Source organism: Muntiacus reevesi, chromosome 5 (genome assembly GCF_963930625.1).
Source record: "Muntiacus reevesi chromosome 5, mMunRee1.1, whole genome shotgun sequence".
Classification (NCBI taxonomy): Eukaryota; Metazoa; Chordata; class Mammalia; order Artiodactyla; family Cervidae; genus Muntiacus; species Muntiacus reevesi.
In genome coordinates this window covers 125,423,316-125,435,846 of record NC_089253.1, presented here as the reverse complement: position 1 = coordinate 125,435,846, position 12,531 = coordinate 125,423,316, and the positions used below count along the sequence as shown (strand labels likewise).

General features: G+C 64.5%; 1 protein-coding gene across 4 annotated transcripts; it reads right to left on the bottom strand.

Annotated features, from left to right (window-relative positions):
• Positions 1–719: 719 nt before the first annotated feature.
• TNNT2 (troponin T2, cardiac type) lies at positions 720–11,426 on the bottom strand. 4 transcript variants are annotated; one of them, XM_065937303.1, is made up of 14 exons: positions 11,350–11,426; positions 8,281–8,330; positions 7,518–7,643; positions 6,749–6,814; positions 6,378–6,413; positions 5,503–5,536; positions 4,443–4,503; positions 4,109–4,225; positions 3,638–3,715; positions 3,162–3,280; positions 2,138–2,245; positions 1,711–1,801; positions 1,195–1,235; positions 720–959 (listed from the first exon to the last, which is right to left on the bottom strand). In XM_065937303.1, exons 2-14 carry the CDS (start codon positions 8,288–8,290, stop codon positions 914–916), a joined length of 933 nt encoding a protein of 310 aa, XP_065793375.1. In that variant the 5' UTR covers positions 8,291–8,330; positions 11,350–11,426; the 3' UTR covers positions 720–913. The 4 variants fall into 4 exon arrangements, with proteins under 4 accessions (XP_065793375.1, XP_065793372.1, XP_065793374.1 ...); XM_065937300.1 differs by lacking the exon at positions 11,350–11,426 and having other exon boundaries at positions 8,281–8,497; XM_065937302.1 differs by lacking the exon at positions 11,350–11,426 and having other exon boundaries at positions 2,138–2,247; positions 3,170–3,280; positions 8,281–8,497.
• Between the last annotated feature and the right edge of the window lie 1,105 nt (positions 11,427–12,531).

Here is a 12,531-nt window from a genome sequence, read left to right as displayed (position 1 = left end):
TGGAGTAAAGAGGGCCAAACAGCCTTTGCGACAATAAAAAGGAACTTAGTCTCAGATCCAGACTTGGACCACCAGGCCTAAAGAAACCTTTCAAACTGTATGTCCACGACACATTAGATAAGCCTTGGGGTGCTAATCCAAACCCTGGGAAATGTCCCCCAACCTGCTGCCTACTTCTCAGAACAACTAGAACAGCCTGCCAAGGGCTGGTCTCCTTGGCTGTGAGCTGCGGCAGCTACTTGTGGCACGCTTCAGGACTCTGAGAGGCGCGCCCTGGGGCAATCCACGCTGTGTGCGCCTCATCGTGTCCTCCATTTGCTGGAACAAAAAGGGGGCTATGGGCTGCCTTCAGGGCAGTACTAAGCCATTCTCCCTGACAACCCCCGTGTGAGACTCCAGCCCTGAATCCAGCACAGCACTCCTGTTTAATGCTGCGCCCACAGGTCATAGAGCTGTGAACTCCAGCGGACCAGACCTAGCAGACAAGCCCCTGGCTGAGCCGAAAACAGAACTCGTCACCGACGGACCCGGCTCCGTGGACCAGTGTCAGCATGCCAAGGTGTGCAGTGGCGACCCTGACACAGAGGTGGAGGCAGAAGCCCCGCCCCGGGGGCTCAGCTCAGAAACCACTGCCTCGACAGGAGCTCTGCACAGCCCCTGGGGGCCCGGTGCCCCTGGGGCCGCCTCCCCCTGAAGAGAATAGACAGGAGTACGGGGGGCGCAGTGCTTTTATTATGACTGAGGGTGAGGAGCGGGCACAAGTGCAGCTTCCAGCCAGGCCGGCAGCTCCGGGTCTGCGGCGGGGGACGGCAGTGGAGGGGGGTGGCTGTGCAGGGTGCAGACAGTGCAGAGCAGGAGAAGGGGGTTCAGGAGCGGCCAGTGAGGAGCAGGTCCTGGAGAAGGAGGCGCCGTTCTACTTCCAGCGCCCGGTGACCTTGGCCTTCCCTCGGGTCTTGGAGCTGCAGGAAGCAGGGCCCAGTCAGGGGGGACGGGTGGGGGGAAGCCTCTGGGGGGTTTGGGGGTGCTGAGGGCCGACAGACAGGGGCAGGGGCACGCTGAGTTGCCTGTAGAGGCTCAGCCCAAAGCAGCCTCGTTGGGGGCAGGGGCCTGACCACAAGAGTGGGGAGGGGCCGGGAGACCTCAGGGGCTAGGGGTTGGGGGGGAGGCAGGGAAGGGCTGGAGTCAGACACTCACACTTTCTGGTTGTCGTTGATCCTGTTTCGGAGAACATTGATCTGAAAGAAACAGCGGGAAGAGTAGCCCAGGCACCCCCTGCGCTCGGGCCCAGGTGGCCTGGGGAGGCGGGGGTCCCAGAGGCCCCGGGGACTGGGCGGGGCCAAGGGGGTAAGCGGTCCTTCTGCCTGCCTTCTGTGAGGCAGGGACCCTACTGCCTCTCCCAGGACCCACATGGGGCCCCAGGTGAGCAGTGGGGGGAGTGAAGGGGCCAGATTGCTGGTGAGCCCCTGACTCCACAGGAGGCCTGGCCTGTGTGATGGGTCCTCCCGTTGGACTCACGGCACTGAGCTGCTGCCACAGGCCAGAAGTGGGGGCCCTCAGGGCCGGATCCCCAGGAAGTGTCTGCTCACCCCCAGTGACCCTCAGGCTCCAGGAGCACCGGCCCCGGCAAGGGCAGGGAACACCACCAGACAGGCCTCAGCGGGTGCGGGGAGACAGAGGCTGCCGGTGGGGGCGCGGGCAGCAGCCGCTCACCTCATATTTCTGCTGCTTGAACTTCTCCTGCAGGTCAAACTTCTCCGCCTCCAGGTCGTAGATGCTCTGCCACAGCTCCTTGGCCTTTTCCCTGCACAGGCCGGCGGGAGGGGTGGGCGGTAAGAAGGTGCCCGCCTGCCTGCATCTGGATCCTGACCCCCCAGCCCTGCCCTCCTTCACCCACAGGCCCCACACCCTGGCTCGGCCTGCGCAGTGCCCAGCACTGCAGGCGGACGCCAGTGCTGCCAGGACAAAGCCTCGGGACGTGGAGCTGGGGAGCCCTGGTGGGAAGGAGAGGGAGCCGGATGCCCCCTGCCAAGAAGCCCCAGGCCAGCCTCCCGAAGCCTCCGCGGGGAAAGTGAGGCAGCAGCACCCGGTGACACGAGGCAGGACGCCCCCTGGATGTGCAGCCCCGCAGGCGGCCCACCTCAGCTGGTCTTCGTTCAGGTGGTCGATGGCCAGGACCTTCCTCCGCTCAGCCAGAATCTTCTTCTTCTTCTCCCGCTCTGTCTGTCTCTTCCCACTTTTACGCTCCGTCTGGAGAGAGTAAGAAGCAGGGGAGGAGCTAGAGAAGCCCTGCCTTCCCTGCATCCCCAGGCCTGGCAGGGAGACAGGCCTGCCTGCAGCAGGGCCCATGCTCATCTCCCTGCTGCACACCCAGGCCAGCAACGCCCGGCCTCCCCAGAGACACTGCACCCCCCCCCCTCACTTCCAGCCCAGCACGTTGCCCTCCCCAGGCTCCCCAAAGGAGAGGAGAAGGACCTGAGGACCGGAACCTACCTGGGCCTGCACAGCGGGACAGCGGGAGAAGAGCCCCAGAGAAAGACAGAAGAGGCGACAGACAGAGGGAGGGACAGGGACGGAGTGGAGACATGGAGGACAGGCGTCAGCCGCCGCAGGCAAGCCTGCTGCTGGACCCGCAGGTGGGCAGGGCCCTGCTTGAGGGTCACCAGGAGGCAGGGGGGCCCCAGGGGCTAGCCGGGTCCACGGCACAGAGAGTTCAGCTCCCCCTTCCCCTCCCTCCAGGAAAGGGGGGAGGGGGCAACCACACTAGGCCCTGGGATGGGCCCTAGGAGGAAACCAGCCCACATCCAGGCAGCACTCAGCTGCTTTCCAGGGTAGTCTGACCATCTCAGAGCAGGCAGACGGCACCATTAATGCCATCCTACAAACGGAGAGAAAGCCTCTAGGCTGCAGGAGGCCACACCAGGCAGACCTGAGATGGGGCTCCAAGCCTGCGGGCTGCACCAGCCGCCGGGGGCCAGGGCTGGGAAGAGCGCTGGTGCTCTGGACTCGTGGGAGCCCCCAGACTGGCAGCTCCTCCCAGAGAAAGCCAGCCGGGCAGAGCCAGCTCAGGGTCTGGGTGTGAGGACGCGGTCTCCCAGCGGTGGCTGGGTCTTTCTCTCCCGAACCCCCTTAACAGCACGTGTGCGCAGCAGGAGGAGCCGGAGGCCCCCACCTTCTGGATGTAGCCCCCGAAGTGCATCATGTTGGACAGAGCCTTCTTCTTGCGCGCCTCGTCCTCCGCCTTCCTGCGGCTCTCCTCCTCCTCTCGGCGGGCACGCTCCTCCTGGTTCCCGCGGGGAGAGAGTGGGTTACGCTGGGGACCAGACGCCCTGGTCCTGAGTCTGGGCCAGCACTGAGTGCGCGCCCGGCACAGGCCTGGCGCTGGAGGTGCCCGGCGGGAGAAGAGGGTTGAACAGATGGGCTCCGATTCCCGAGGGTCTGCTCCCCTCCAGGCCAGAAGGCCCTGCGGTGGGGGCCCACCTGCAGCAGCGCCAGAGGGGGCTGAGGGGCTCAGCTCCCGGGGGCGCGCTGCGGAGGGATGGGGCGTCTGCTTAGACACTCCGGGCATCTCTGTCTCCTCCGCTGTCAGAGCCGGGACAGCGACCCTGGGCCCCGCGGACGGAGACCGGCAACCACTCACCGCCAGGCGCGTCTGCCGCTCTTTCTCGCGCTCGGTACGGATGCGCTGCTGCTCCGCGCGCTCAGCCCGCCGCTTCTCCTGCGGGGGGGGGACCGAAAGAGTGCGGTCACTCGGGACGGACCTCAGCCCCCGGAGAGCGCCCGGCGGCCTTCGCCGCGACCCCTGAGTGCCCACCGCCCCCGCCCCCGCCCGTGTGGACGCCACCCTGTGCTGGGAGGTGGAGGCCAAGCTCTGTGGAGCAGGAACGGGCGGGGCGGAGGGGCTGGGGGGTGGAGGAGAGAGAATCCAGGCTCAGGGGAACCGAGTGCCCTCCATCACTGGGACGGGGTTGTGCCCAAGGGAAGGGAGGTGGGGGCGGAGATGCCGACTCCCCTCTGCCCTGGGGGATGGGGGAGGGAAGAGAGCGCGGGGCGGGGCCCTGAGGGCTCCTACTGGACCTCCTCCCAGCAGCCCAGAGGGCGCAACACCCACGATCCTGTCTTTGAGGGAGACCAGCTCCTCCTCCTCCTTCTTGCGGTTCTCGAAATGCGCCTCGATCAGCGTCTGCAGCTCGTTGAGGTCCTTCTCCATGCGCTTCCGGTGGATGTCCTGGGGGGGGTGCGGCGGCACTCAGAGGCGACCCCGCCCGCAGGGCAGGAGCGAGGCCTTGAGGTCGTGGGAGCAACTGGGGTCGAGCCCAGGGTGCTGTAGAACACGGTGCCCCTCCCCCTGTGTCCTCCCCCAAGCGTGAAGGCGGGCGTGGCGGGGGGGTGGGTGCTGAGGTCTTTAATGGGGCCGGGGCTGCCCTCCTTGAGTCCGCACTCACATCAAAGTCCACCCTCTCTCCATCAGGGATCTTGGGTGGCACCAAGTTGGGCATGAAGGGCCTGGTGGGCAGAAGGAGGGGTGAGCACCAAGCCCTCCCTGCACAGAGGGGATGTGATACGGGGGTGGGCAGGTCCCTCTCCTCCCTGCAGAAAGGCCGAGACCCAGCCACCCACACGATGACACCAGCATGGTGCCCACCCGGGGTCCCCACGCCCGCTCAGGACTGGGGCGCCTACAGTGTCCTCATGTATCCTCACAGTTACCTGGAGTGGAAACCACTCCTCATTCAGGAAGACAGAGGCTCAGAGACATAAGGCTTTGCTCAAAATCATGCAGCCAGGAAGCAGAGAGGCTTGGCTCTGCACCCTGGCTGACTCCAGGAGCCCGGGAGGCAGTGGTCGGCCTCACACGCCTCACCCACTCGCTGTGGGACTCCAGGATGGAACACTGAGCCCTGCTTTCCTGTCTGCCATTGGGTGTGGGGGTCTGAACCAAGACACCACAGTGTTTGCTCCAATGAGGGGATGGGAAGGGGCTTGGATTGCCAGGCTGGGCTGCTTTTGGAGCGTCTCCTGGACTGTGTGCTGAGGCACCATCAGATCGAAGGGCTGGCATTTCCGAAAACCCGCCCCTCTGCACCCAGAGCTCCCACGTCTGTCTTGTGTGGCCCTTCGTGACCCTCTGAAGCCACATGCCTAGACTGACACACTTTCACTGCTTGGTTTCTCCAAATTTTCTTCCCCCAGGTCCTCCTCCAGCCACCGAGGACAGTGTCCCAGCTCTCCTGAGGGGTCCATGGCTAGTCTATCCATTCCCTCTAGATGGACATAGTGCTGACTGTAGCAGGGCAAGGCATTGGTGATGGAATGTGGGTGGTTTTCAGTCATCCCATCCCCCTACCCCACACACCCAGCAGAGACTCTTATGCAGTGCACAACCTATACATGGTGGTCCGTGCCTGCCGACCGCAGCCTGTGCCCACTGTGCCACGTGCACTTCAGTCCTGTCCCGAGGGTTCTCTCTCATGGGCCTTCTGCTCCCAGGGCTTCACCACTCACCTGGGCTTCGGCTTGGACTCCTCCACCGGGCCATCTGGAGAGGAGGAAAGCACGTGAACTTGGGGTTGGGAGGCTTGGATCTGGCCCCACTGTGCCCCTGATAAGCGGGCACCCATGAGCCTCCGTTTGCCCATCACTAGTGATTCCCTCCCGTCCCGGGGCTGCAGGAGCACCCAGAGAACTAAGCTGCAGAGCTGCAAACCCCAGGCTCCACTCAGGGCTGATACTCAGGAGGTCTCAGGGACGGACGCGAGTGCACACAGGGCTCTCATTCAGCAGTGCCTGCCACACAGGGAGGAGGGGTCGGGGACATGGTCCTGTGGTCCTGGCCCCAGAGTCCACGCCTAAGTCTTTGCCTCCGCAGTCACCCCCCGGACCTGAGGCAGCTCAGGACCAGGAAGCTGATGGGTGTGACTCCAAGCCCCACCGGCTGTCCCCCTCTGGAGGTGTGACTCGGGCCACCTGGGCCCCTGTGAAGGTCAACAGTGCCCACAGCAGTGACCCACCCCATGGGCCATCCACACCTGGGATCTCAGCCCCAGACACCCCACCCTCCTGTGGTTCACCCAAGCTGCAGAAACCTCATGGACAGACATGATGTGACCACTGCCCTGACCCAACCTGGCCCTCTCCCCCTGGGCACCCCCAAGGCACTTTCTCTGGAAGGAGGGGCCCAACCTGCAGACACACACGGTTCTGTGCCTGCCCCCCCAGGGTCTCCCCCTCCCCCCCAGGGTCTCCCCCTCCCCCCAGGGTATCTCCCCCTCCCCCCCTCAGGGTATCTCCCCCTCCTCCCCAGGGCCTCCCCCCCAGGGTCTCCCCCACAGCTGCAGGAGGGGCTTCCCTGCTGTGTCCCAATGGCCAGCAGGCCTCACCTTCAGCCTCTCTACCTTCCTCTTCTTCTCCATCTTCTGAACAGAACATGAGAAAGGAGTCATGGTCCCGGTTCTGAGCTCAAGGCTCTGCCAGTAGCCCCCTGTTCCCCCCACACGTCCTCAGCCAAGGGGGCCCTGCAGGGCTCCAGGTCCAGGATCCGCCTGTGCACACCTGCTGGGGCCAGGCCCGCCTGGCCGAAGGAAGCAGGTGTAGCGTGTACTGACGAGGCGGAGCCCGGCCTGGACAGGGGGCTGCCCAGGTTGCAGAGCATGGTCCAGGGTCCTTCCCGCTGCCACAGGGATGACGCTGTGTCCCTTGCCACCCCAAGCTCAGGCGGCCCCCTCCCCCCTCGCTCCAGGAGGGGCCTCACCTGCGGTGCTGGGCTCCCCAGCCTCAGCCTCGCCTCCAGCCTCCTCTTCCACCACCTCCTCGTGCTCTGGAGAGGTGAACCAGACAGTGAGCAGGCCTGGCACAGGGAGGTGTGGGGCCCAGTGATATCCGAGGTCCCAGTGAATCTGGGGTGACCTGTGTGGCTGACAGGGGCCGCTCTGTTCTTGGTTTAAACCAGAAGCCGCAAACTGGGGCCCAACGGCCTGCAGACCGTTTCTAAACAGAGTGTTCCTGGAGCGGCGGCTTCAGCAGGACCGGGGGCCACAAAGCCTGGAACGCTCCGTGTCTGCTCCTTCAGGGGAAGTCTGCGCAGGGTCCTCCTGTTTGAAACTTGCCTCTCTGGGGCTAGAGCCCCCTCTGCACCTGGAGGCGCCACTGAGGTGGGGCCGCCTCTAGGCCCTGTGTCTGACTCAGCCTGCCTCCCCAGCTTGTTCTCTGACATCACGGCACAGGGTCAGGTAGACTCAGGCCCTGAAGCCCCTTCCTCAGTGTCTGGGACCAGAAAGGACCCATGTGGGTGAGGGGCCGCCCAGCATGCGAGAGGGCCGGGGGTGGGGGGTTTCTATTTTCATCACATGCTGGCAGGGTGTGGCCCCCAGCCTGGTCAGGTGGTAGAGCAGACAGGCAGCGTGGCCCCAGCACAGGACTCTGCCCGCAGATAGCCAGGTGTTCTGGGGGGGCTTGGATCAGCTGGGAGCAGGGGGTGGGGACAGGCAAGATGCTTCCTGGGCGACCCCTGACCCCTGTACCTTCCGCGGCTGCTTCTGCTCCAGGGAGGAGGCGTGAGCGCAAGAGATGAGAGAAGAGACAGTCAGTTTCCATCCAGGCCGTCCTTCCGCCCAGTGAGAGTCGGGGTGTGCTTACCTTCCTGCTCCCTGCAGTGTGAGGGGAGACGCTGTCAGGAACACAGCACACACATGTACACACGCGTGCACACACCCCACGGCCTTTTCCCAGAGACGTTTGCCCCCGTGCTGGGTCCTGGAGTCCGCCCACCCCCCACCCACAGCCCAGTCCGGCCCAGCTCCGTTCAGCTGCCTCCACCCCAGGAAACCTGGCGAGTGCTGGTCCCTGGGCTCTGCACAACCCCTTCCCCGTCCACCCGGCCCAAGTCCACAGGCACAAGTCCTCCACCCATCCCCAAGTTCTGCACCCTCAGTGCCCAGGAAGGGGTCTTCGGGGTCCAAGCTACACCTGCAGTCCTGTCTGCCCTGGGCACTGCCTCCCCCAGGGACGACAGACTGATGGGGTGCAGCGTGCCCCCCTCCCTGGCCCCCAGGACAGGGCAGAGGGCAGGGCCGGCAGCCCCCGGGGCCATGATGCCAGGTCCAGGGAGGGTTTCTGGGCACAGTGGCTCTGTGGCCTCTGGGTCCTCAAGGAAACTCTCTGGTCTTTTCTCAGGAGGCCCAGGCCCCAGCCCCCAGCCCAGCCCATCCCCTAGCTGGAAGCAAGGGTGCAGCTCTCCCCACATCCCTGACAGGTGCAGCCCCTGCCCAGCACCCCAGGACTCACTCATATTCATCCACCGTCTCTTCCACGTCCGACATGGCCTCCTCTTCCCTCTGCAGAGAGAGAGACAGTCCGGGTGGGCAGAAGGCCAGCCACCCGGCTCTGCGGGAAGCACCGGGCCTGCCATCCCCCAGCCCTGGACCAGCTGCCCCGGGCCCATGCCCCTGTCAGGCAGAGACGCCATCCAAGCGGGGCCAGGCTACAGCTCCACGCCCCTCGGCCGACTGCCGGACAGCGGCTCCGAGTCTCTGGCCTGCCCAGGCCTCGCCCCCAGGAGCGGCTCGGTGACAGGGAGGAACCCGCAGGGTCAGCCGACACCCAGGGCCCACAGCCACAGGAAGGGGCCGCTGCGTGCAGTTCCGTCTATGAAGCTCTCAGCGCCACCACGGAGCAGACACGGAGGACGGAGCGGGGCCGAGGGGCCTGTGGAGGCCGGAGGGACACGCGGGGGACACGCAGGGGACATGCTGTTGTGCTGGTGGCTCCACAGACACCCAGGTAAGCGGACGGGGGCTCACCCTCACACACAGTCACACACACACAGCACACCCCAGACACACACCACACATGGGGAGTGCGAGCTGAGCAGGGAATCCAAGGAGGACCACAGATGAGGGAGGGCCCACGTCCCAGCCCGTGTGGTGGTTCCCTGGGGACCCTGGGTGGGTGTGGGGTCTGTTCATCTCTCACAGCCGCCGTCTCTACGAAAAGCCCAGCTCTGTGGAGCTTCTCCAGGGTGTCCCCCATGCTGCACTGGGAACAGAAGCCAGGACCCAAGCTCCCCTCTCGAGGCCTGTGGGGAGGCAGCCCAGGGTCCCACACAGGGAAGCATCTTGCTGTCCCATCACTATGAGCACAGGGAGAGGCCAGAGGGGTGACTGGGAGGCGGGCCTGGCTCGGAAGGCGAACTCCACGCCCAGTGTGTGTGACTGTGGGAAGACCGTTGGCCCCCTTTGCCTCAGTTTCCTCTTCTCCAAGGGGAGGAAGGCTGGGGTGAAGGGAGGCTGCACCCAGCACTGCAGCCACCAACCTGTGACTCAGGCCACAGTGACGATGCCCTGGACGGGGTGCTGATGCCCCCTCACCTGCCCCCCATACCCCGCCCTCACAGCTGAGACCCAGCCAGGCAGCCGTCTGCAGACGTGCCGCGAGCCCCAGCTCTGGCAGATGGCATGGTATCCACCGCAAGGCAGCCCCTTTGAGGCTAAGAGGTGCTGAAGGAGCCCCGCTAGCAGCCCCAGGGGGGGACACCACCTTGGGCGGCAGCCTCAGGCTGGCAGCTCTTCTGAGTCTGCTCCCAGTCATCCAGCCCTGCTGGGTCAGGGCAAGCAGACCTACAGCAGGGCAGGCAGAGTGGGGCTGGCAACGGGGCGCATTGGATTGAAACTGGCTCCCCTGGGTGGGGGTACTCATCCCAGAGAGTATCTAAATGGGGCCTGGGGGAAGAGCGGCAGGGGGACAGCCCCCAGCCCAGGGTGGGTAAGGACTGGCAGGTCAGCACTGCTCAGAGCCCCAGGGGAGCAGTCAGGCCAGGGGCCTGAGCCCCGGGAAGAGTCTGTCACCCTGGGGTGCAGAGAGGCCTCCTGGGAGGGGATTGGCCAGCCTGGGATGCAGCTCTCACACTATCTCCTCTGCAGCCCACCCCCCTGCTGGCTCTGAGCCCCCACACGGCCCTGCAAGCCCCCCTGCTCCTGCAAGCACAGCTCCTAAAAATAGAGCAGCTCAAGAGGCAGGTTGGGGTGGGGGAGGGCTTCCAGGCCAGAGGAGGCGTCTGAGATTGTGTCCAGGCGCTGGTGGCAGGAAGGCGGGTGGCTGGAGGAGCGGGGGGGGCCTTCAGTTGGGAGAAGGGCTGGAAGGCCCACACCAAGTCCCCACCCGCCCTTTCTAGCACGTCGCCATTACAGCCAAAAGGCCAGGGTCACCTTTCTTGGGGAATAAAGCAGAAACCTTAGAAGGCAGAAAGAATACTGGCCGTGCTGTCAAAGACCCAGGTTTAACACCCAGCTTTGCTGTGTGACCTTAGCTGAGTCACTTAACCTCTCTGGGCCTCCATTAACCTATCCATGAAACAGAAGAGCGGAGGCCCTACCCTCAGCCCTGTGCCCGGCAGGCAGCTGGACTCGCCCTGACCGCAGCTGTTGGCCCACCCACAGTGCTGGACCAGGGCAACGCGATCCTCCCAGATTCCTCTCCTGCACAAAGACCCAGGTCAGAGGAGGAATTCGGGAGGTCAGGCCTCCCAGCTGCACCCTGACAAAAATGAGCCTCAAATGCCCATCTCCAGGAGCCAGCCCCCCGTGTCCCTTCAGGAGGGGGCAGTTCTCCCCCCAGAGCTCCAGCAGGCACTCTCCCCAGGGGCGTGGGGGGTGCGAGGGGCCTTGGGCTGGGGGCACTGGACTTAGGATTAACACCCTGACCCAGGGAGCCAGGCCCCCCCAGGAAGCAGGTCTCTCCATGCCGCTCAGCCCATGCCCTGTCCGGGATGGGGCCCAGCCCTGTGTCTGCCTGGAAGGGCCTCCGGGGTCCCTAGTCCCCTGGTCCTCTGGTGGGCAGCCTTTCTCAGCAGTTCTGACAGCTTCTGAACCCCAGGGAGGAGAATGTGGCGGCGAGGACTGTTCTGACTGGTGTGGGCACACACGGCCCGGCTCTGCTCCCCGGGGAGAGGGGAGGACCTGCCCAGGATGGGGAAGGGGCTTCCCGCCTGGAGGGAGGAGGCGCCCGGAGGGGGGTCCCCAAGGGTGAGAGCATCATTTCATTTAGAGGCCTGGCAATTATCTCTCCATCCCACAAATGAGGCAAGAGACCCAGGGAAGGACAGCTATTCACCCAAGATCTTCCACCCACCCCAGGCCTTCAGTGGGAGGTCTGTGACTCAAACCTGAGTCTCCAGCCTCCGGCTAAGGGTCGGCTAAACTAGGCTCAGGGATTCATCTCCCTGGCCCCGCCCTTTAAAGCTCCCGGGGAAGGGGGCCTCTCCCAGCTCCAGCGCCCTGTCAGAGTGGACGCTGACTTGGAACAGAGGACCCAGACGACAGGACACCCCTCTGCTCTTAGAGTCTGCCCCAGTCTTACCCAGAACAGGAGCTGCCAACGGGTCTTGTGGTGTCTGCTCCGCCTCGCGGGGTCTGGGCGAGGGCAGGGGCTGGACAGGCTTTAAGCAGGCCCGCGGCCCGGCGGTGAGAGGAATGTGCGCAGGAGTCACGCCGGGGGTGGCGGGGGCAGGGGGAGGGGGGGTGTTGGCTGCTATTTTGGCAGGTGCCGGGGACAGGGCTAAGGGAGCGTGTACCCCAGGCCATATAAGCCCATGTGGTCGTCCAGTTGCTCAGATAAGCTATTTAAAACCAGGACAGACAGCAGGGGACAAGAGGGAGCAGGCACATAACACAGGCCAGCTGTCTGTCCTGAGAGCCCCGATAAAGTGGATGCCAGCAGTCGGGAAGGCAGGCTGGGGGCAGGGTGGAGTCAGAAGCTCAGCTGTGGTGATGAGTGGACAAGGATGCTTCTAGGCTACTGGCTCCTCTAGAGGGTGAACATCCTTTGTAGGGGAGGCAGGCTCTGGTGGCCTCGGCGAGCACACCTACAGAGCAATCTGCTTGCCCCCCAAGCCACGTGACAAGCCCTCCCCACTGGGCAGGGAGTAGACCCACTGCAGGGGATCAGATTCAAGGTCGAACTTCCAGCCAAGAGTGAGGTTCTCTTCAAAGAGGCAGCTGGTTGAGTGAAGGGGCAGGGAAGATGGTTGAAGTTCACGCCATGATGGCTTTAAAATTACGATCTGCTAAACCCATTAGATTACAAGGTCCACGTGGCCAGCACCCAGGGGCCTCGCATTTGCTTGCACGCCTGTGTCTGCAGCCTCCAGCACAGCGCCTGGGTCATGGAAGGGCTCATGACAAGACAAAAGAAGAGGAAGCAAACCTGGGGGAGGCCTGCTTTCTGAATTCTCAGGGCCACCGTCCTGCCTGACTCCCCCTGGGCCCTGAGCCCCAGCTGTGCCAAGGGCCAACTGTGGGTGATGCACACTCCTCTCCATGGGCAAGGACAGCCTCTCCCCACTTCCCCCCTCGCCTGACCCACATCCCGCCCCACCTCAACTTCGCTGCCTGGGAAGCCCCAGGCCCCATCCGTCACGCGCTCCTCACCCGCTCTGCTATCGACCTGGCCCCGTCTCAGCTGAGGCTGTCCTTCCATGATCCCTGGGGGCCTCTGAGCCCAGTGGCCTGAGTCGCCTCCTCCAGGCTCAGTGGCCCTTCC

Excerpts from the sequence above, each read along its gene's own strand:
- TNNT2 (XM_065937300.1), bottom strand. The coding sequence starts at position 8,461 with ATGGCGTCTCTGCCTGACAGGGGCATGGGCCCGGGGCAGCTGGTCCAG. Across the intron at positions 2,246-3,161 it reads TACATCCAGAAGGTGGGGGC|GGAGCGTAAAAGTGGGAAGA; the intron begins CTCCGGCTCCTC and ends CTCTCTCCAGAC. Across the intron at positions 1,236-1,710 it reads TCAAGCAGCAGAAATATGAG|ATCAATGTTCTCCGAAACAG; the intron begins GTGAGCGGCTGC and ends TGTTTCTTTCAG.